Source organism: Pteronotus mesoamericanus, unplaced genomic scaffold (genome assembly GCF_021234165.1).
Source record: "Pteronotus mesoamericanus isolate MK-2021 breed Mesoamerican mustached bat unplaced genomic scaffold, CSHL_Meso_final scaffold_36, whole genome shotgun sequence".
NCBI lineage: Eukaryota > Metazoa > Chordata > Mammalia > Chiroptera > Mormoopidae > Pteronotus > Pteronotus mesoamericanus.
Genome location: NW_026555313.1, coordinates 16,513,062 through 16,537,603, shown reverse-complemented (window position 1 = coordinate 16,537,603; position 24,542 = coordinate 16,513,062). Strand labels below are relative to the sequence as shown.

The following is a 24,542-nucleotide window of genomic DNA, read 5'->3' as shown; positions in this document are numbered from 1 at the left end:
CGTACCCGCATCTAGGTGTGCTGTAGCAGGATTAGGCACATACCCAGTATGAAGACACAAGTTTACAGAACAGATTTGCGTTTCTCATAGACCATTAAATCCTTTTAAATCGCGTAAAGCTTTATTTTGCTTGAAATACATTATTGTCGTAAAACTAAACTATATGCCCGTGGAGCAGGAGGCATGTTTATAGTGTTCTTTGACTCCCCCAAATTTAGTATCTGATAAACAGTGGAAGCTGAATACATGTCCTTTGAATTAACAAAAAGTTTTCTACATTTGTTAGGAACACTTTACTGTAGAGATGTCATCCTATAATTAGAAAATATCTCATTTCTGAGCTGAGGGTGACATTAGATTAGCAGGAAGTTAGTGCTGTATTTATATCTAAGTCCCCAGTGTGCGGACGGTCAGAGAACGCCAAGAACAACAAATAGAAGGAAAATGTGACACTTGAAAACATGTCCAGCCTTGCTAGTAATTTAACATTTGGAAAATTAAAACAGCCAGGAGCTACTATTTCACACCTTCTTAAATTAGGAACTTTAAAAGTAAAAATCCGGTTTTGAGATTGCAGAGACAGAGATGATCTGGTTTAGGGACACTAAATACTCGTTGTTTTAGCGATGCAATTTGGTAAGAGGTAACACACACAAAAAGTTTCTATCTCCCCTGCCCCCAAATCTTATTCTGGTATCCTTGAGGCATTGAAAATGAGGGAATAAAGATTTTGGTATTTTTATAATGGAAAAAACACAGGTAACTACAAAAACGAGGAAAAGATTTAGCATGTACTGCTGCCTAACAATAATATGCAGGCAATAGATTTGAGAAATATAGGATTTCCAGATTAAGTGGAAAGACACATTTGAAATAGTAAGTAGAGCAATTACATTGTTAAATATGTAAAACTACTTACAAAGTGGAAGAATCAGTGGAAGAATAATTGTGATTAATGAAAGGGCTTATAACTATAAATTACAAAAATGTAACAGTTTTGAATTGCTTACAGTATCTAGTTGCACTGCTCTTGAGTTTAATAACTGGACCTAATAGCAAATTAGGTCTATTACTGGAGCCTTTGTAGAAGATGATCTTCGGGTTGCTGTTAACTTTACTTTGGTAGGCTTGCTTAATCCTTGTTTTGCACTTTTCAGTGCATAGCAAGTCTGCATTTAGAGTATATTTTTAACAGGTGTAGCAAACTCATAGGAGGACACAGGTCAAACAGTCCAGGGATGATGATATCTTGAACCCCGAGGTAGGCTAGTAATTCTAACGTTTATCAGATCAGTACTGAGAGAAGAGACCTGAGCTCCCCTAAAGAGACTGGATAAAGGAATTTAAGAAAAAGTAAGATAAAAACTAAAAGAGTTTGCACTCCTGAGTTCTTACTGAGTTGCATATTTATGAATGGTATCAAAATAAGGGCTAAACTAATGAATTTTCTTTGATAAATAACCTATTTTGTGCCTACATTAGAAGTACCAATAGTAAAATATCTGTAGCAATAAAGTAGTCCTTATCTCCATTCTCCAAGTAATGAATAAACATGCTACCAGGGAGACCACTAGAGGAAATTTACTTTCACTAAATGTAAATTGCTTTATTGATTAATTTCAGTTGATAAACACAAGTGAAAATGACTAACAGCAATTAGTTTGCAAATTCTGTTTTATTTTTTTTAATCAGTTTACAGATCTGGTATATACAGGCCATTAAAACTGTTTACCACTTTGATAATCAGAAGCCTCTGGTATAACACAGTCTTTATGAAAACATTGAAAGACTGAGGGAATACATAGTAATAATCTTTTTGAAAGCAATGGTTGCAAACATCCATATTCCTAAGAAAATATAACTGTACATATATATTTTAAGCAAGCTATACCTCTAACATAAATTCAGACAATAGGAGTATGCAATCATAATGTTTATTTTATAGAAAAAAAATTATGACCTAAATGCTTTTAAGTGATTAGAGTCCTCTTGGATTGGGTGTAGATTACAAGATATCTCCCCCAATTTATAACCATCCTGGTCAAAAAAAGGGCTGAAAAGTTGGACAGTAGGTAGGACTGCCATTTCCAAGTAAGTTTAACAATATTCTTAAGGTACAAATTGTAAAGTGTTCCAATTCCAGCTAATTTAGGGAACTAAGTACAGCATGAAGGCTTTTAAAGGAATTGAGCTCTCTACTAAATTAGTTTTTATAAGAGGGTTTGTTTTTTTTTTTTAATCTCACAGAGTTTGGAGCTTATTTTATGAACTCTATAAACATTCTAGTTCCTTAGTTTTCTCAAAGAAAGAGAACTTCAGCAGTGGCAGGATGGACTGTCCCACACAAAAGCCACTAGTGAACAATAGTCTAAGTCAACAGGACTCTTAGAGTGCAACCACCGTGTATCCACTAGAAGACTATTCAAACCAGAATGAATCAATGCACACTCCTCTCCAGAAGGTTTCTCTGTCTTTAGAAACGGGAATGAAGATTATCAACACATTTTACACAAGAATTGTTGGGGTGATATCCTGTAATGGGGGAGCTTATTACCCCTGGCATATGAAATTAATGAGCTAAAGGGGAAAAAACTATTTCATTTTCTTCCCCGAACTCAACTTCAGCTTTCTGTGGAGGCACTAAGGCCACACAGCTCCTTTTCCAAAGGATGTAGAGATAAAAGACAACGAGGCTGAGGACTTTGAAATTTTTCTCTGATTTAATTTTCTCTTAAAAGGTAAATTCTACATGATGCTAAGAATGCTTGCTGAAAGAAAACTGACAAGTACAAACTGTATTAAGAGACAGACACTCAACATAAATTGTACTGGAAATACAATAATGAATTTGGCTTGATAATCCTCATGCTGTCTTATAGCAAAACACTAAAATTCATGCAACAGACAAATTAGTGACATGAGGACTTTTCCTCCAGGCCTCCTGCAAAAAAGAAACTGAGAATATACTGTTTTCTTCTGTTTGTTTTCATAATGAATTATTCTTGCTTTTGACTGGCTTTCCCAAACTTTTACAGTCATTTCTGATGAGAAATCATTCTTCAGTAGAATGACCAGGTAAACTTACATGAAAGACATCAGGTGTCTTTTTAGCTCCTGTCTGCTAGAGGAGCAATCAAATAGATTATATAAAACTACCTCCACAACTAAAATGGCAGGTGAAACTGGAACAGGAGTTAGTTATCATTAGTATGCTTGTAATAAAATAAAGCTTATTCTGAAACCATAAGGGCTGATATGATAAGAAGAGAAGAGCCTGTATAAAAGCTACTGGGTTCTCCGGAAAATGGATACTGTATACAGAATGTGAGAATATACAGAACTCACACTCAAGTTATAAAAATAGACATGGTTCTCAGACAAAAAAAGCAAATGAGTACAAAAGAATTCTCCAAACATGAACAATTTTAAAAACACACATCTATATAAAACAACACAATGTCATCCCAGTTCCAAATGTAGTCTACTGAAATGCTGAAAAGGGTAGATGGACTAGAGACAGACAGGTCAAGAACCCAGAACTGATCTGTCCGACTTTTCTGGTTGGCAGTGTACATTGGTGGTCACAGGCAGACTGCTTTTGGGAGGCAAAAAATTTCCCTCCCTGGAGGGAAATGGCTGATTGGTTGAGAGGTTTCGATGAATGAGTGAGAAAACCCAAGTTATTAAGTAATCCCTAGAAATTTAGCAATTTTCTTTTAGCTTCTACACTTGACAATGTTGCACATGAGAAAGGATTCTAGGTTTTTTCACCCAGAATCAACCCTGCCATTTACAACTCATGCTCCATGCCCCCATGGTTTCTATTGTGCCCTAAAGGATCAACCTAGACTAACTACGTAACAGAAAATAACTCTGGCCTTGAAATGAAGTTGGGCAGACCAGTAACTCATGCTCAATACTTCATAAACCACAAATACTGAAATTACTGAAAGTCTGTCTCCCTTTGACTACAAAGGAGATGCCATGAGCTAAAAAAAAGTCATGAGAAAAAGAAAGTCAAGAAGATATGGGTAGCAGCACCTTTCCATACCCGCCTGGATTTTTAAGGAGACTTTCACTCCTTATTCCTTTCAAATACAAAGTTCATCAGATGGAAGGAAGAAAATGGCTCTAAAGTTGAGTCCCCAGAGAGAACTAGCAGTGCATGGAGTATGCCCTCTGTGGGCTAAAAGACAAGTTGCAGAACCAGTTAAGACGCAAGAGGCAGCCCAAGGTCTTAATTATGATTTTAGCACAATGTAGCACAACATGGGCAGCCCTTTTTCACCTAATCAACAATTCAGCACCATCCATGTCCAGTCCAGAAGATTCCTAAGGAGTGGCTTTCATCTTTGGTACCACCCCATGAGTTATTCTTGGTTTGTAATAGCTTCAAAGAAGCAAAAAAGCTGGTATCTTTACCTTGTCTATGAGTACAATTGCTGTAACCACTGAGGCCAATTAAAATAACACTAACACATAGGAGTGACGCATCCAATTCCTAGGTTCCAGATAATAGCAGCCATGCCCCTACAGGAGCAAGATCATCCATTCCTATTGGTTAAGGCCTTCGGTTTGTTGTCCTCAGAATAGAATAAAACACTGTGTTCCCATGGATAGGGAAGTCCGGATGAATTCGTGGTCTACATTTGGACAGGGATTTTCAGTACCACATACTCCAGGCACAGAAACAGGACTGACCTGTGGCTGTCACATTTGGAGAAGCTTCTATATTGTCAGCACAAATTAGAAACTTCTTAGTGTAATCTAGTTTTAGTCCTCTTTTCCTGAGTGAAACAGTCAGGGAGTGCCAAGTTCCACAAGCCCCAATCTTATATTCAGCATTAATTCTCTCCATGGTCTTCTTCCACCCAGGCTACAATTTTCCCTTCCCATCCAGGGATGGCATCATCATCATGGAAAACCTAGAGAAAGAAAAAAAGCCATATAGAAAAAACAGGAAGATGAGGGAGTCTCACCAAATAACTAACTGCTGCTGAAAAAAACAAGACCACAAGCATAAAGGCTAAGAAAGTGTAGAGGAAAGCTTTGTGTTAGAGAGCTGGAGAGCTATGTCCCTTTGGTTTTGTCCCTAAAGTTTTAACTGGTAAAAATTATATATATTCATTTACATACTCTTAGTTCTACATCTCTGAAATGGTAAGAGCATCTCAAACACTGCTTTGCTTATAGAGATATATAAGGATGAATAAATGACTAACATAGAGCACTTTGGACTTCTTAGGAGAAAGCAGTAGTATAAACATTAAAACAACAAGAATGGGGAAAATCTTGGTCCTGGGCATTGTGAAGAAAAGGTTAGAAAGACCAATCTTAATATGTTTTCATGCACTTCTTTTCATTCATTCATTCAATTCATTTGCTAAGCCACTAATAGAACAGGGTTATTAAAACATTTCAGTGAGGAACTCTTTACAAAATAAAATATGCTCTTCCCAACCCCTTTCATTATATAGCAACAGCGAGAGCACTTACAACATGCCATAACCCAGAAGCACATGACTTTCCAGAAGTCCCTCATTTTTATTATCTGAGAAACTACCACTACAGCATACAATTCCACATTTATGCCTATGTATTTATTTTGTGCTACATAGGAGGCAGATCGTTTTCTAAGATTTGGCTACAGATAGAAAAGAGACCCTAAAGTCAAACTTTTGTTCAAGTGAAGGTCCTTTATTTTTCCTAACAAAACTTTTCCCTTTTTAAAATAAAAATTCGATACAAATTTGGTCAAAGTGATTAAGTCCTTGAACTAAAGAAGCTATCAACTTCTTCAGCCATTCCCTGTCCTTCTTAGTCTACAGTAATCAGACTGGTCTGAGGTTCTGGAAAGCTCCTCTGAATGGGTTAGGGAACTCAGGTACTTCTGGGAACTAGCCCTTGAGAAGGAGACTTTGGGGTTCAGGAATCAATAATACCATCCAGACTCCCCAGGGATACTGTACCTCCTCTTTGACAGTGCCAAACTCAGGATCCAGTGCTTTGAAGTGATACCGGTGATTCCCATCCCGGTCAATAGCTGCTTTAAAATCCTTCAGTGTCACCTCCCCCAACCTTCAACAAACAGAGAGAGCTCTAAAACAGACTGTTTATCAATAGGTTGGACAAATAAGGTGTTAGCTTTAAACCTAGGCCCTTGCCTATGTCTCCTGAGACAGAAATAGCGTGGCCTTTTTAGGTCACTGCCCCTGATAACCCATATAATTGTAAAACAGCAGAGCTTAGGGAGCCAGTCACCATTAAGAAATAAAAATGGCGTTACATATGAGGTGATCTGAGAATTTAAAATAACATTTATTCAGCCAAATCCCTGTATTCCCCCCTCTGGAAATAAGACATCAGGTCTCTGAAATCTAACTTGTTGAACCAATGTGTCTAAATTCTCTTGATTTCCTTCTTTGCAACATTTTATTTCTCTAGGCTGGTAGAATTAAATCCAGTATCACCATCTTTATCCTTCTAGCTTTGGAAAGCTCCCTTCTTCCAGACCAAGTAAGCAGACTCTCTCAGAAATGGAAATCCTGTCACCTTTCTCAGTACTTGGTTTTATGGTTTAAATATCTTATTTCAGAGCCATTTACCTTAGAAGGGAGTAGATTAGCCCAGTGTTTGAAGGGTTCTAACATGAATCTTAATAGCTTAGTTGTAGTCATCAAATAGTAACAAAGATCAATGAGTAATAGCAATCCATGGCTATCAGCAGGAGCTATTTTGAGCACTTAAAAAACTACTTTTCCTAACTTGAAGCAATTTGCATATCAGGATTGGAAACACTGTTGTGTCTGTGCCTAGAAGGAGATCATGACTTGGCCCTTGTAATGCCACTGGTAAAACTGAAGCTAGAATCTCCACCTCCTATGTTCTTCTCACTACACCATACAGCTTCTCAGCACCTCTTAGCTGGTTAGATAGATGCTCAGTAACTAATAATTTTGCCTTCCTGTCCATTTTAAAAGAGAAATAGAGCCAAGAACCTTACCTCTTTGGTATATTGACCATGAAAGGTGTAAGTGACCGGTCAGTGAAATACAGCACTTTAGTGCATGTGCTGCTCACAGTTGGAGAGCTCTGTGAGTGCGGCAACTCTGCAATCACAGGGAGACTTTGTGGTCAGGCCATTCAACTTGCTTACAACCACCCCTCATTTCCAGTTATTCAAAATGTCTCTGAAGGATGAAGCTGTTTGAGGTCACAGTACAGCTTTCACACCCTTGCCAAATACCAAGTCCATAGGGTGTGACCCATGAGAAGTCACCACTGGGGCCAAAAAGACAAGAAGAGCTAATGACATGGACACTATTACAAGGACCATTTCTTACCCCTTCCACGTATTTCAAGCAGGGAAATAGCAACTGTTCTCACAGGCATTGTTGCTGGAAGTCAAAAGAGATCAGAGAAATCGAGCAACATTTCAGCTAAGATAGAAGTGGACACATAACAGAAGCTGCAGGACACTGCCAACATTTAAATTTTGGAGGTCAATGATAGAGAATGCTCATGCAATTCATGAAAAGAGGAATGAAAGAAGAATAAGAACTATTGGAGCAAAGTAACCCTAAAAACTCAGTTGTCAAGGGGCCTCATGCTTCCAGATGTAAGATACAAGACCTGCCTAATCTGTTAGCTACTGAGGCTCCGTATGTTATGGTTTCTAACTCAGGTCTCTTGATCACGTCTTGTCTTTACTCTTTGTATAGGTACTTATGGAAAATTTTATTAATGAGTACTTTGGTTATGAATTTACAAGAATAGGAGAAAAGACCAGTCAGAAACTTGTATCATAAAAACCCAAAAAAGTAAATAAATAAAAATTAAAGTTTCATTAATATCTGTCCTGCAATTCCATCTACATATATTTTCTTCTTAACTTTTTCTAGACATTGATACCAATCAAACTGGCAGCCACAAGACAACATTTTTAGGAAGGGGTTTAAAACAAAGGAGAGTATGAGGAATGAATTAATACAAGGGAAGAAAGGCAAGGGAACAGTCAGTTTTCAGAATTTTTCTTCAAAGAATGCCAATTATTGAAACCTACATGCCATGCTGCTCCTTTGACTCCAGCATCTAGAACAGTGAATGCCTGGCGCACAGTGGCTATTTAATAAAATAAAATGTTCACTTTAATCATTAACTTTTATGATTGATTGATTCATTCATTCATTCAACATTTATTGTACACTTACCAGGTGCTAGATTTTGAGAACATAAAATCAACCACATGTGGCCTCAAAGAGTTTCCGGTCTAGTGTGAATGACACATATGGATATAAGTAATTACAACACACTAATAACAGATTTGTGCAAACTGTACAGGAAGACTGGAGATAGAGTGGTTAATTCCACCTGGAAGAGGACAGAAGGCCCCATGGTTGAAGAATCCTTAAACAAGGCACTTGGAAAAATAATCATATAGAAAAGTTGGAAAGGACATTCCCAGAGGGACGATAACTGTAAATGTATGAAATGTTATTAGTATTTATGACACTACAAGTTAATTAGTAATGCTGGAGCACAAGGAATACATTGGGAAGTTGTGGAAGATGAAGATAATAAAATAGGCAGGGGATAGATCGCAAGGACTCTGCCAGCCTAAGACATTTAGACACTAGTCTTAAGCTCTGGGGAGATACTAAAAGGGAATGATACAACCAGACTAGCATTTTAGAAAGGCTAATCAAGCAGCAAAGTATAGTATGAGTTGGATGGGAGAAATTCTGGAAACCAGTAATCCCATTAACAGGCAACAAAAAAAAATTTGAGGCCGGACTTCTGGTCAAGATGGCCGTGTAGATAAACTCAGCTCACCTCCTCACACACACAACCACATCAAAATTATAATGAAACCATGGAATGATCATCAGTCAGAGCCATCAGAAATTGAGCTGAATGGAAGTCCTACAACTACAGAATTAAAGAAAAAACAACATTAAGACTGGTAGGAGGGGCAGAGATGCAGAGTGGGCTGGTCCCATACTCACATGTGGCAGATGAAAATTGGGAGGGACATCTAAGGAGAGAAGGATCCCAGCCCCACACCAGGACCCCCTGCCCAGGCTTCCAGTGCCAGAAAAGTAAGCCTCCATAACTTTTGGCTGTAAAAACCAGTGGCGATTGAGGCTGTGAAAGATTGAAACTGCTGGAATCCTAGGCAGTTCCTCTTAAAGGGCCTAAGCACAGACTTATTCAGACTCACTCCCGCTGAGCTCCAGTGCCAGAGCAGCAGATTGAAAGGCATCAGAGACATAGGTGGAGGAACTGAACTGTCCAGCCTCAGGGCGAGAGCTTGGGGGGAGGGCATCTTTCTCCCAGACGGACTGCTGACGGATCTAGTGTGAATGACAGATATGGAGACACAATCCCAGACGGATTGTTCCTTTTCTGAGCCCTCCCGCACACAGAGCCAACAGGCAGGTGCCATATCTGAAACTCCATCAACCTGGCTAGCACTGTTTGTCACCCTGGTCATTCTAAGTCCCTGCCCCACCCAACCTTCAAACTCGCCCAAGTCATTTCCAGAGGCTTGGAATGAATGGCTTGTTTTGGCCCATGCTTCAAGTTTTTCTCAATTCTTTCGAACAAGCAGCATCTGGCTTCAGGGAGCCCCGTACCTCTTCCTAAGTTGCCCCAGGCACGGCACTAGCAGCAGACAGCCTTGGTTCACAGCTTGGCCTCTTCTGGGCACCTCCAAGCCCAGCACAAGTAGCAGGCATCTGTATATCATTTCATAACTAGTGCTGTGTGACCTTGGACAGAACATAGGTGGTGGCTGACCTTGGATGTGCCAACAGCAATCAAGGCTCAACTACAAGAGGAAGGTGTATACAGCCCACACAGTGGGCACACGTTGAGTACCCAGACTGTATAATAGATGCTACAGGACACCTACGACATTAAGCCACTCTATCAAGCCTGGGAGATGTAGTAGCTCTACCTAATACACAGAAACAAACACAGGGAGGTTACCAAAATGAGGAGACAAAGAAACAAGGCTCAAATGAAAGAACAGAACAAAACTCCAGAAAAAGAACTAAAGAAAATGGAGAAACGCAATCTATCAGATGCAAAGTTCAAAACAATGATTATAAGAATGCACAAGGAACTTAGTAAGGACCTCAACAGCATAAAAAATGACCAGTCAGAAATAAAGGATACACTAATTGAAATAAAGAACAATTTACAGGGAATCAACAGTAGAGTAAATGATGTCCAAAATCAAACCAGCATTTTGGAACATAAGGAAGCAAAAACAACCAATCATAACAGCAAGAAGAAAAAAGAATCCAAAAAAATGAGGATACTGTAAGGAGCCTCTGGGACGACTTCATGCATACCGACATTCACATCATAGGGTTCTGGAAGGAGAAGAGAAAGAGCAAGAAACTGGAAACCTATTTGAAAAAATGACAGAAAGAAAATCCTTAACTTGGTGAAGGAAATGGACATACAAGTCCAGGAAGCGCAGAAAAGTTCCAAACAAGATTAACCCAAAGACACCCACTCAAAAACACATCATAATTAAAATGCCAAAAATTAAATACAAAGAGAGAATCTTAAAAGCAGCAAGAGAAAAGCAGCTAGTTACCTATAAGGGAGCCCCCATAAGACTATCAGCTGACTTCTCAAAAGAAACTTTGCAGGCTAGAAGGAAATGGCAAGAAATTCAAAGTGATGAAAAGCAAGGACCTACAACCAAGATTACTCTACCCAGCAAAGCTATCATTTAGAATTGAAGGACAGATAAAGAACTCAGACAAGAGAAGGCTAAAGAAGTTCATCATCACCAAACCAGTATTATATGAAATGTTAAAGGGTCTTCTTTAAAAAGAAGATCAGCCCTGGCCAGTGTGGCTCAATGGATTGGGTGCCAGCCTGCAACCCAAAGGGTGGCTGGTTCAATTCCCACTCAGGCACATTCCTGGGTTGCGGGCCAGGTCCCTAGGTAACCGAGAGGCAACCACACATTGATTTTTCTCTCCCTTTCTCTCTCTCATCCCCTCTCTAAAAATAAATAAAATCTTAAAAAAGATAAAAAATATGAACAATAAAATGGCAATAAATACATGTATCAACAATTGAATCTAAAAAATAACCAAACAAGCAGAACAGAAACAAAATCATAGATACAGAGAATGTTTTAGTGGTTTCCAGATAGTAGAGGGGTCAGGGGGATGGGTGAAAAAGGTGAAGGGATTAAGAAATACAAATTGGTAGCTATAGAATAGTCATGTGGATGTAAAGTACAGCATAGGTAATAGAGTATCCAAAGAGCATGTACGCAGGAGCCATGAACATGGACAATGGTTTGGGAATTGCCTGAGGGAGTGGGACAAAGGGGGAAAATTTGGGCCAACTGTAATAGCATAAACAATAAAATACAATTTTTTAAAAAACCTAAAAGATGAGGAAGGGCAAAATGTAGTTGTGGAGCCAAAGAAGGAATGGATTTGAGGGATCTTTAGAAAGTAAAAGTCTTGGTCCTTGGGAGATAGTTGAATGTTGGGGATACAAGGGAAGTAAAAAATAACTAGATTTACAGTCTGGAACAAAAAGATGCATGGTAGTACTATTAACTAAGACAGGAATACAGAAATGAGTTATGTCATCCTTTAAAATGTTTACTGGCTGCCTATTATGTATCAGATACTAGAGATGCAAAAATGAATTACATATAATCCCCATCCTTAAAGAACTCAAAACCTAATGGGGGTAAAACAGTGAAACAGCTACAATATACTAAAATGTGATGATAATATTATGATGTACTGAATTCTGTCCTTCCAAAATTCATACGTTGAAGCCTCAAACCCTAGTGTGACTGTATGACAGACAGGGCCTTTAAGTAGCAATTAAAGTTAAGTGAGGTCATAAGAGTAGAACCCTGACCCCATAGAACTGGTGCCTTTATAAGAAGAGGAGCAGACATCTGAGCTCTCTCCCCACTATGTGAGGATACAGGAAAAAGGCAGCCATCTGTAAGCCAGGAAGAGAGCCCTTCCTCACTAAAACCTGACCATGCTGGCACTCAAGATTTTGGGACTTACAGTCTCCAGAACTGTGAGAAAATAAATTTCTGTTGTTTAAGTCACTCATTCATTCAGTATTTTGTTATGGCAGCCCAAGCTGACTAATAGAAATGTTATGTGCACATTCCGGGTGAATTTCAAGGAAAGAGTAACCATGATGTCAAATGCCACACAGAGGTCTAGCAAATAAAGGCAGATTTAGTATTATAAATAGGTCATCAATGACATTAGTGAGAGTAGTTTCAGTTGATTAGTAAAGAAGATTGAGTTGGATTATATAGACTTTTCTAGTGAAAAAGAGGGCAATGAGGGAGAACAAATCTTACACATCAAATCATGATAAAATGGTAACTGTTACTTCAGTGTAACATTATTATAAAAGGCATGTACAAAAAAAGAGAATGACCCAGAAACATATCTGTGTGTGTGTGTGTGTGTGTGTGTGTGTGTGTGTGTGTGTAAGTTTAATACATAAATTTAAAAGGTATCACAAATCAGTTTAAGTTTAGGTTTACGATCATTTGGAGTTAATTTTTATATATGGTATGAGGTATGGATTAAGACTTCTTATATGGTATTCAATTGTTCCAAAATCGTTTGTTGAAAAGCCTGTCCTTTTGCCTTTTTTTTTCCTGATTGGATACTCAAACTTTCATTCCTTTTGCCATTGAATAGAATTTCTAGTTTTTGAAAATCAAATGGCCAAAAACATGTAGTCTGTTTCTGAACTATTTTGTTCCACTAATCTATGTGTCTATCCAATCACCTATACTGCACTAACTTTTTAGTTAGTTTTGAAATCAGATAGTGTGGTCATCCAACTACTTTGTTCACCTTTCTCAACTTTTTTTTTATACTTATTCCAGTCCTTTTATTCCATATAAATTTTATAATCAGCTTGTTTATATCTACAAAAAGTCTGGTAGGATTTTTACTGAAATCTGATTGAAGTTATAGATCATTTGGAGAGAATGGACCATCTTAACAACATTGAATACTCTGATTAACAAACATGGTCTATCTTCTCATTTCTTTAGATGTTCTTTGATTTATTTTATCTGTGTTCTATAGTTTTCAGCATAGAAATATCGCATGTATTTTGTAAGGTTCATACCTATATATTTAATGTTTTCTGGTTCTCCTATAAATGGTACTGTAAGATTTATTTTTATATTTCCAAAGATTCATTGCTAGTATATAGAAGTACAACTGACTTTTTGTATAATGACCATGTGTCCTGTTACCTTGCTAAACTCACTTCTTAGCAATAGTAACTTTATTATAGATTCTTTGAGATACGCTACATAGACAATCATGTCATCTACAAATACAGGTAGTTTTGCATCTTCTTTTTCCAATCTCTATGCCTTTTCTTTCTTTTTCTTGCACCTACATTCATTAAAGATAGATTTTGGATTCAGGGTAAAATAAAATGTGTTAGAAAAGTGTTCCTTCCTCTTCTATTTTCTGGAAGAATTTGCATAAAATTGGTATTATTTCTTTCTTATGTGAACCCATCTAATTCTGGAGTTTTCTTTGATGGGTGGAACATTTTAAACTACAAATTTAGTTTTACAACTATACATCTATTCATCTCATCAAAGTCCTCATGAGTAAGTTTTGGTAGTTTGTGTCTTTCTGGGAATTTGTACATGTCATCAACGTTGTCAAATTTATGAGCATAAAGTTGTTTGTTCCTTAAATATGCATTTAATAAGATCTAGAGTGATGTTCTCTTTCTTTTCTAATAGTAACTTGTATCTTTCCTCTTTTATTTTTCTAGGGCAGTCTGGCTACAGATTTATTCATTTTATTATACTTTTCAAAGACCCAGTTTTTCATCTGATTGATTTTATTCTCAGTTTTTGTTTTCAATGTCATTGATTTCTATCCTTAAATTTATTAGTTCCTTTCTTCTGCTTCCTTTCAGTTTAACTTATTCTTCTTTTTCACGTCTTTGACCTTTTTCCTAAGGTCAAAGTTTAGATCTTCTAGGTGATCACTGATTGGAGACTTTTCCTCTTTTCTAATGTATTTAATGCTATGAATTTCCCTCTTAACTACTAAGCACTGCTTTGGCTGCATCCCATGAATATCTATATAATTTTCATTTTTTTGTTCAATTCAAAATATTTTATAATTTCCTTTATAAAGGAAATTCCTCTTTGACCCATAAGTTATTGAGAAGTATGTTGTTCAATTCTAAATATTTGAGGATATTCCAGATATTTTTCTGTTATTGATCTCTAATTTAACTCCATAATGGTCAGAGAACACTTTATATAATTTCAATGCTTTTAACTTTTTAGAGTTTTGTCTTATGGTAAAAACATGGGCCATCTCAGTGAAGGTTCCAAATATACTTAAAAAGAATATGAACTCCACTGTCACTGGATAGAATGTTCTCTAAATGTCAGTCAAAAGAGCTGATTGATAGTGTTTTCCAGGTTTTATGTATCTTTATTTGATATTCTCTTCACTAGTATTATTGATCACTGCAAAAAGAGTATTACAGTCTCCAACTGCAAAAATTTTCTATCAATTTTTACTTCATGTATTTTAAAGCTATATATTAGAAACACACGTACAAGTACTATGTCTTCTTGGTGAATTGATCTCTTTATCATTTTATTAGGTCTCTATACTTGTAAACATTCCTTGTATATTTTATCTGACACTAACATAGCCACACCTTTTGATAGGAGTTGTTTCCATGATATGTCATTTTCTATCCTTTTACTTTTACCCTACTTATATTATTATATTTAAAATGGGTATCTTCTAAAAAAAAGGTAGTTGAATCTTATTTTTTCATCCAACTTGACAACTCTAGTCTTTTAAAGTCAGCATTGATGTAACAAAAAGAACACTAAGTTGAGTAACTTGGTAAAAGTCCGACTAGCTGCTAGAGTAGTGAATGGGAAATAAAGATGAGGAAAGGACAAGTATAGACTATTCTTCAAAAAGTGTGATGTGGAGAAAAAAGATAAAGTCAGTCATTAGATGGCTAGCATGTTACACAAGTTTTTATATTTTCCAATGAGAGACATATCAACTAATTTGTGAATATGAATACGAAATTAATACCATAGTTTATAAGTGGCTGTGAAATTATTTGTAGTATTTTGAATAAGTACTTACTATACACAAAATAATTTTTCCAGGGGAGAAGTTTATTTATCAGACTTTTGAAAAAGAATTTCCAAATATTTAGACATCTTCACTGGCAGTTTATACTAAACTAAAGAAAGTACAAGAAAGGAAAAGAGGTTAAAAAAAAAGTGTAATAAATAGCATTTCAAGAAAACAGAAATGACTATTTCAAAACAATGCTGAAAAAAATAATTTTGGTACTAACAACTTTATTTGAACTTTATTAAACCAAAAAGTAAGACAGAGTAAAACAGAAATTATCAATAAGGGTAGATTTCTGACATGTTGGAATGAATAGGGGAAAAAAAATGAAATGAGTAGGTATAGAGAAGGTTAAATACTTACTAGCTATGACCACTAGAAAGCATAACGATTTTGCAGGCTCTAAACTGCATGACCTAGGCACTCCAAGTGTAAGGAAAATCCCCAAAGAAATCAAATGTCTTGCCTCTAGGAAGAACTGGAAATTTTCTGTGCTATTTGGGTTGTACGATGATTTATGTGTGTTTTTGTTGTTTTATATTTTGTTTTGTTCAGTGTAAATGTTTTGAGCTTGTATATTTTCCCAAAGATATTTTAGTCTCCCTGAGTTAACAGCGTACTGCACATGGTTAAATAAATGGTACTTGGAGTGATAGAGGTGATGATGATGGCATCTTCATAGTCCTAGAAATAACTCAATTCTAGTGTTGCTACACAAACAACGTATTATAAGAGTGAAGTACTAAAAGAAAATCCTATCTGCAAAACATTTAGAAGCAGGAGAAATACTAAATTTCTGATTTAATATAGCAGGAGGTCATGCTGAGCAATAGAGCACTTACTTGAATTAGGAGGCCAGGACTCCTGGTATTCACTACCTGCTTGAGTTCTGGGTGACTTGCCCCGAACCTGGAGAGACACACAAAAATCACAAGAGTTATGATTAAAGGGAGAACTTAGCCAAGAAATTTAAATAAAAAAAGTGTACCTAAAATATACTCTTTCTACCACGTTTTCTTCCACAGTATATAAAACGGGACACATTTATAAAAGGCTTTCTAGTTTTCAATGCATTTTCCCATGTCTTTCCTCATCTAACATGAGCTCATTTGGGGAGAAGGGCTAGGAGGATAAACATTAAAGAGAGTCCTGTGGGTTCAAGCACCACAATTCTTTAGACAAACAGTTGCTGGGAGCAAGAGTTATCATGAACCCTCTCCCTGCACTGTCATACCATGATCAAGAGTCAGCTCTGCTCAGAGGAAAACTAAAGGAAAAAAGCAACTGTAACCTTCAGCAGGGTCACATCTTTTAGTGCTGCCTTCACCTAAATTTAAATTGATAAAATCAAGCTTCTTTGGGAGCTTGCCTAAGAGAAACACCATAGAAAGAAGATTACCCTTCTTTCTTGCTTCTTCTGTGTCTCCATGACATGCAGGCGCTCCATGAGGCTGGAGATGCCCTGCTCCAAGCTGTCAATGGTGTGGTGTTGAGGGTCATGGCCACTGAAGCTGTTGCGCAGGCTGCGGAGGGCGTCTCGCACAAGCTGCAGGTCGCTGGTCTGGGGGCAAATGTGAGGTGCTGTTGGCATGCTGCAGTGTCATATTATTAACTATATCCCAACCACTGGGCTTAAGAAAACACAGGGGAGAGGCTTTCAGGATAGATCTTTTATTTTTCAGGAAGGAGGTATGAACTACAGGAAATTTTCCTCTACAGAAGTGGACCTACTTGTGCCCACTAATTCTTAATTTTGGTTAACAAGTACCTCACATCTTCACATACCAATCAGATGCAAGAATTAGGGAACTGGGATATAGAAGATTTAGGGACCATCACCTAGTCCACAGCGATGGCTAAGGCACTCTTCTGGTTTTAGCTGAAGTGGCAGGTCTGTACTCAAATCTTAAGAACGTACCTCTCTGTGAGTAATTGAAGCAGCTCCTTTTCCTGCCACTGGAGGGAGAAAACCATTGCTGTGAAAGTTGTGACTGTTACAGTTGGTCACCTATAGCAGCAAGAAGAAATTGTGTTTATATTATGAGAGAATTCCAAACCAAGATATCCTGTCTTGTTTTCCTTCTTTACATTTATCACTTCCTAACATAGTTTATAATTATGCATTTGTTTCATGTCTCTGTCATAATGTAAGCCTCACGAGTGCAGAAATCTTTTTTCCCTTTTGCTCCCTGCTCTATCCCCAGCACTTGACAGTTGGTAAGAACTGTTGAATGTAGAATGAACAAAACAGAAACCTCAGCCCAGAGGCCCCCAACATAGCCTCTGCCTGGTCACTGAAGGGCCTGAGAATGCTGTTTCAGCACCTCTGGCCTTTGCTTCAATAATTAAAAAAAAAAGTACAATAACTAACATTTCTTGAGACTGATTCTGTGCTGGGTAGATGTACCAGGACTGTGTTTAGTTATTTACCTGGATTATCTCATGTATTCCTCACAATGGCAGAGAGGACCACTATTATTTCCATTTTCCAGATGAGCCTTATTTCTAACATTCAGAAGCTAATCAAATTAAGACCACACAATGGTCAAAGGTGGTAAAGATGGAACCTGAAACCAGATTATCTTACCCTGAAATCTGCATTCCTAACACTCTCAGCAAAGAGTCTCCTACCAAACCAACCTGTGGCCTTGGTTCAGCCCTGAGTCAGAAACAGAATCTCCCTCTTTGCCCTAGTAAGTGCAGGAGGAAGATCCCGAGTTGGAGGTTACCTCCTCTGCCTCTCTGTTCATACAGTGAGCCAAAAGGACATCTTTGTGTTCTAGCTCCCGCTCTAGATCCACCTGCAAACCAGAGACGAAATCAGAACAGGATTTCTTCAGGCCACAGGGGCAGGAAAGTCAGTGGCTGAAAACGTTCCCACCTGCTGGCTGCTGGCCTCAGAAAGTTTCTGGAGTGCTTCTTCCAACTTGGCCTGATGCTGCTGAAGGAGACGATCCTTCTGCCCCAGCTCTTTCTGCAATAGAGAGAGAGCTTTCCGATTTGCAGCAAAGTCAAACACGTCAAACAGTTCACCTTTTGCAATGCAATTTCCATCTCAGGAAAGTAGAGCCTTGGGGGAACATTTCTTTTCTCAAGCTACACCCATGAGACATTACACACCACAGCAGCTTTGCACAACACAAAGGATAAGGAGGATCTTGGAAGGGTAAGGAGAAAGGGAACTACTGCTTGAGGAGGGACCACTACATGCTATCCATGCTAGATATAAAGGTTAAGACAGAACTGAAGTTTCCACACTCCTAGTTCTGTGCTCCTTCTCCTAGCTATGCTGTCTACTCTCAGAGTTAGTGAATCAAGGAAACACAGAAAAAACTTCCTTGCTGGAAGCAAGGATGAGAGTAGAGTACTTAAGTGCTCTTTGAACAACAGCAACCATGGACTGTTCATAAAACATCAGATGGAAATCATTTCCACACTGATATTCATTCTTACTTTATATTCTCCCAAGAGTCTGTTCCTTTCATCTAGCTTCCTCTGCAGATCCACCTGCAAGACGAACAAAAAAGAATTAATTGGCATGGAGGTAGTGTCTGCCAACACCAGCAGGAACTAGCTCTGCAGTACCCAGAGTTCATGTCTGAAGCACAGAGAGGGCATGGCTATGGTAAAAACAGCTGCTCTCCATGTCTTTAGTCTGATAGACTGTAGACCCACAATGTAGCCTCAGTGTCCTCAAAGTTGAAGGACTCAGGGCCAATGAGCTGTAGGCTTTCCCGTAGCAAAAGAGACAAGTCGGACAGGGAATGAAATAATTGCAGACACTGAGAGCAGACATCCCAAAATTAAGAGATTAGGATAGCAGGTCTAACAAGAAAGACTTCATGCAGTATCCTATTTTGCAACTGGGGCCCAATTAAGTCAGAGTTCATTCATGTAACTCACATTCTGGTTGTGAAGCTCATCTTTGTCCATATTTGCCCTCAGTAGTTCTTGTTTGAGCTGAAGAACAGATGAGTCTTGCTGAGTCAACCTCTGCTGCAAGGCATCCTAGGGGAAAAAAGCATACTAACTATTGTGGTCCCAATGAATCAATCAGCCAGTTATTACTAAAAGTTGTTAAACTCCTCACTGCATACCCACCATTAGTTTTGGCAAACTGAGACAAAAGTGTAAGGATCTGGCCAGAAGAGATAAGCAGGGGGTTTTTCTGTCCCCTTCCAGGACAGTAGCATCTAAAGGAAAATCTCACTCATTGTCCTACCAAGCTGAATATAACCTGATTTTTTCTCCTCCTCCTACTCACCACTACCTTCTACTTCATTCCTGAAAGCATGATGTCCTAGGGAGAGGTTATGGGGATCAAATAGACTTATACTGACATTCCAAGTCTACCGCCGACTTCTGTGACAGTGACCTTGGACAATGCACTTTCCATCCTCCCACCCTGACTTTCTCAGCTATATCTTGGGCATATGAATACTCCATCTACCTCTCTGACAACACTTTATTTCCTACAGGGCTGGGACCTACTTCTGCCTGCCACCCTATTCATATAGAATCCTTGACGTCATTCCCAGCCTGCCTTCCAGAGCCCTGTGCCTGCCAGGGGCTTCCCTATCTAATCTGAAACAGGACTGGGAATATATTTCCATGCTCAGAAATGTTCTTGGACTAATGGTTCCTCTTCTCCGGATCCTAGAATCTTACCAACTTTAGGCTATCTTTCTCTCAGCTTGGACCCTCTTGGTTCCAAGCATGCTTAAGAAAAGGTAGGTTGTACACACTTACTTGAAAGGGTCAGCAGTAACACATTCCTCCAACCACAGTCACCTCAAATGGAATTATGGACTGGAGCTACATTCCAGTATATTTACCCTGATTTTTCTCTCTTTAAAGACTGCAGAGAAATGGTGTGAGCTCTACAGAATGTGGAAGCCCATTCTTAAGTATGCTGTCTGCCATAAAGGACATAGCAAAGGTAGTCTAAGAAGTCCCTGGCACCAGCCGTTCAGAGAAACATTTCCCAAAATGTGCTCCATGGGAGAAAAAGCGCTTCTGTGGTAAATAATTCTAAACTTTTTTTAGGCCAACTTCTTTATGAGAAACCGCTCATGTCCTTTATTATGTTACTATTCATTGTGACTCTTCAAGTTGACAGGGCATTTCTCAAACATATTTGACCATGGAACCCATTTGTTTTCTGAAGTAGGACTAAGGCTATAAAATCTACTCTGAAGAGTGCTGCTACATTCCAGTCTAGTTCCTGAATGGAAGTGTAGGAAAGAGGAGAAAAGCAGCAGCCAAACGACAACCTTTTCTACTTCTAGGTATTTACACAACAGATGTACTCCCACTTGGGTGAAATAACATATATTCAAGGTTATTGGCTATTATACATTCAAGGCTATTAGATATATCGGTGCTGGTGATAGCAAAATATTAGGAATAACCTAAAGGATCATCAATAGGAGAAAATTAAATAATCATATATACATATATCAGCAAACTATGCAGCCATAAAAGGGATGAGGAAGGTCTTTATACACTGAAATAGTATGATCTGCAAGATAAATTGCTAAGTGAAAGAAAGCAATGTGTCAAGCTTTATTTATTGTATACTATTATTTTGGGGGGGGGAATTATATACATACATATCTGTTGATAAGTGATAAGTTGCCTCCAGGAAACAGAACTAGGTGAAAGGAGGGGCAGGGCCAGAAGTCAGGCTTTTCAAGGATTATCTTTTTGTACCTTTTAAACTTTAAACCATTTGAATTTTAATAAGTACTTAAAAGCTAGGTATATTACAATGTTTTAAGATGATACTCTTCTTTAGAACTGAAGAAAACTGAAAAAAAACTGAAACTGAAAAAAAAAGGATTGTTTTTACATATAAAACAAAGTGGTACAGAGGGAAGTGATAGCACCAGGAGACGTAACTCCCAGAGACAGGAGTTAGTAAAAGAGAGGTGTATAATTCTTAACATGTCTCACTTTCCATTCACAAAGCCCTTCCTTTACTAATAGCATAGAGCCTGTTGAAAGCCCCACCAAAGGTATACAAGAAAAGACTATAGGGCCCAGCTAGCCTCCTGTCACCCACTCTCACCAGTAGACTACTTTGTCTTGTAGGGTTTATTTAAAGAGTTACATGTCTTCCTTTTTACCTTTATCCCCTGTAAGTTTCTGGTTTCTTGTTTACATTTCAGCAAGTCCTTCTGCAAACCAAATATAGATAGATCAGATGGTAGCGTCTGGGCTGCTTCAGAAGCATTACTCGTTCTGTTAGTAGGAACACAAAATACAGATAACCATTCCACGAAAAATTAACCCTCTGCTGAGACAGAGAGCAGGTCCGGTCCAGTCAACTGTAAACGCTGACCTGTAGAAACAAGAACAGGACCCATTCCGCTGTGCCCTGTGGCACCCAGGCGCCTATGCCCAGGTAGAGAAGAGTCTGGCCAAGAAAGAAGACACCACTCATTCCCAAAGGCCCTCATTGCTATATTTAGTAATCTTCACTAACAGGAAAACTTAATCATAATAATCTAAATCCTTCTCACTGAAATATGTACTCATATCTTAATATGCCTACCCTAATGTCTTAAATGATTAGCTCAGTTTTTAACGTTCAACAAAGGGTTAGGCGGCTTCTGATTCTTCAAGAGGGTATTGTGCTTTATGAACAAAACAAAAACACACTTTAGCCCAACAATGAAAAACTAAGTAATGAACCCTCCTTTACAATACATTAAATATACATATACGATTGTCATTGGGGAAAAGATTTTAGGAGAGGGACACCCATAACTCAAACTCCGCTCTCTTCTTACTGCATCACATTAAGAGTTTGGAATTAACATATCTAAAATGGGAGTGCTTAACCTGGACTACACAGATGGGCTCTAAAGCTATTCCAATTAAAAGTCAAGTCAGTGAGATCCTGGCTGGTGTGGCTCAGGGGATTGAGCGCTGGCCCGCAAACTAAAGGATCACCAGTTCAATTCCCAGTCAGGGCACGTGTTTGAGTTGCAGAACAGTAGGGGGCACACAAGGGGCAACCACACATTGATGTTTCCCTTTCTTTCTCTTTCCCTTCTCCTCTCTAAAAATAAATAAAATTTTTAAAAAGAAATTTAAAAAAACTCAAGTCAGTGAGTATGTGTGCATGCACTCATGCATATATCTGGGGAGAGGGCTAATGACTTTAGTCATATACTTATAACTCCCCAAAAAGTTAAGACTCACTGACCTATAAGAATTCTGAGAAGTATTCATTAAAAAAGATACTGGACTATCTTTAATAATATTGCATTGTATATTTGAAAGTTGCTAAGAAAGTAGACCTTAAAAGATCTCGTCACAAGAAAAAAATTTTGTAGCTATGTGTGGATCCTAGTTAACTAGGTTCCATTGTGATGATGATTTTGATATTTATGGAAACAATAGGTTGTTTATCTGAAACTAATATATTATTGAAAATTATTTAAAAAGACCATATTGGTAATAGATCCAGTTTTTATATTTAATTAAAAATTTAAAATGATGAAACATTTCAAATATACAGAAAAAAATTACTAATAATAACATAGATCCCTATTACTCATCACCAAGATTAAAAAGATGTTACCTTTTTGCCATCTTTCAATTAAAGGTATAATACAGATATTGATACAGCTAGAGTCATGACTCTGCATCCCTTCCCCTCTCCCTATTACTTTCCTGAACTTTCACTGTATCATTCTCTTGATTTTTTTCAAAGGGGGAAATGTACCCTCCTGACATACCTTTAGGTCCTGATTCTCCTCCATACTCTGATCCAGACGACTTTGGATTATAATCTGAATATAAGGAAAAAAGAGATGGTTATGTACTTGTTGTGTGAAATCCAGAGGTCATTCATTCATTAAATATTTATTGAGCACTTCCTAGATGCTAGCTCTCTACTGTGGACACAAAGAATAGAAAACAGTTCCTGCCCTCTAGGGGAAGCATGTGCCCAACGTGATGGAAGTAGATGGAATCTGGATACAATTTAGAAAGCGTAAATTATGTGTTGGGAGCAGGAGGCTGGGCAAGGGGAAAGAGAAATAGCAAGGGATGAATGAAGTTAGGGAGAAAAATAGAGGCCGTATCATGAAAGGCCACTGAGGGCAATGGGGAGTCAAGGAAAAGTTTTAGGCAAACCGATGACAAAATGAAGTTAGCATTATAGGTAAATTATTCTTGCTGTTTTAATAGAAAATGAATTAGAGGAGAACAGGAGAGGAATCAGGAAAGCCACTTAGAAGGTTGCTAGAATATTGGAAAAAGGCCCGAATTAAGGTAGTGACTGTGAGGATGGAGAAAACTGGATGAAGATATTTTTCAAAGGTCAAATGACAAAACTTAGTGACTAATTGGACGTAGAGGGAAGGGTCAGAAAGGATTCAAGGATGATATTTAGATTTCTGTTTGGGGTATTTGGCTAAATGAATGATTAAAAAAAAAAACAGAATCAAAAAGGACAAGTACCTTTGGTGATGGGGAGAGAAGGGAGAAAAAAGCTGTTTAATTTAGGATTCATTGAAATGGAGATGCTTATGGGATATATAAGTGGAGATAATCAACAGGCAATTGCATGCTGCATATATAAATCTAGTACACCACAGAGAGAGCTAGAAACAAATATTTGAGAGGCAACATATGAGTCAGGAGGAAAGTGAATGAAGCCATGGAGGCAACTATCATCCAGGTGAATGTGTAAGATGGAAGTTGGGCAGGGTCGGGGGTGGGGGGAGTGGGGAACCCTGAGGAGCACAAACATTTACGGCTCCAGCAGAAAAGGAGACCTGACCGGAAACTCCCTGAGGATAGGGTCGTAGGCCTGTTTTTCCATTAGCATATCTCCAGCACTTTGAAACAGTGACTGGGACAGAGATGGCCCTCAATAAGTATTTGTTGAGTAAATGAATGAAAGGAAGAAAAAAAGGAAAAGAAAAGTACTAAAAAACATAAGAGAAAAACAGGAGAGTTGGAGTTAGAGAAAAGAGCATTTCAAGAAGGTGCAGGCAGCACAGTCAAAAATAAATCAAACAAATTAACCAGACTATTTGGTGTCCAGTCACAAGAGAAGGAGCTCACCAGCTGTTCTTCAGGATTGACTCCTGGTTCACAGAGGGCCAAAGGCCTCTCCTGTTCATCTTCGGGTAATGACCCATTGAGCAGCAACGCCTGCATAACCACAAAGGCAGAAAGAAACTTAACTCCCATCACAGAACCTAGTCCAGGGTTGGGCTCGGTAGGCTCATCCCACATTCAAACCACAACTAGGCTTCCTGAAGAAGAATTTGATCCTTGGTAATTTTTGATCCTGATCCTTAGATACATCCAATTGCTCATCTTGGGTCTACCTGG

At 38.2% G+C, this 24,542-nt stretch overlaps 1 protein-coding gene across 4 annotated transcripts in view; it reads right to left on the bottom strand.

Annotated features, from left to right (window-relative positions):
- Positions 1 to 1,709: 1,709 nt before the first annotated feature.
- Positions 1,710 to 24,542, bottom strand: part of DIXDC1 (DIX domain containing 1) — a 77,143-nt gene continuing 54,310 nt past the window's right edge. For all 4 annotated transcript variants that reach the window (XM_054592533.1, XM_054592532.1, XM_054592534.1 and 1 more), the window contains 13 exons: positions 24,270 to 24,359; positions 22,934 to 22,987; positions 21,314 to 21,364; positions 19,089 to 19,193; positions 18,639 to 18,692; positions 18,067 to 18,159; positions 17,915 to 17,986; positions 17,104 to 17,193; positions 16,585 to 16,746; positions 16,028 to 16,094; positions 7,004 to 7,109; positions 5,970 to 6,078; positions 1,710 to 4,925 (listed from right to left, as the gene is read on the bottom strand). In XM_054592533.1, coding sequence (XP_054448508.1) covers positions 4,845 to 4,925; positions 5,970 to 6,078; positions 7,004 to 7,109; positions 16,028 to 16,094; positions 16,585 to 16,746; positions 17,104 to 17,193; positions 17,915 to 17,986; positions 18,067 to 18,159; positions 18,639 to 18,692; positions 19,089 to 19,193; positions 21,314 to 21,364; positions 22,934 to 22,987; positions 24,270 to 24,359 — 1,134 coding nt within the window. In that variant the 3' untranslated portion in view covers positions 1,710 to 4,844. The remainder of the gene's footprint in view (positions 4,926 to 5,969; positions 6,079 to 7,003; positions 7,110 to 16,027; positions 16,095 to 16,584; positions 16,747 to 17,103; positions 17,194 to 17,914; positions 17,987 to 18,066; positions 18,160 to 18,638; positions 18,693 to 19,088; positions 19,194 to 21,313; positions 21,365 to 22,933; positions 22,988 to 24,269; positions 24,360 to 24,542) is intronic.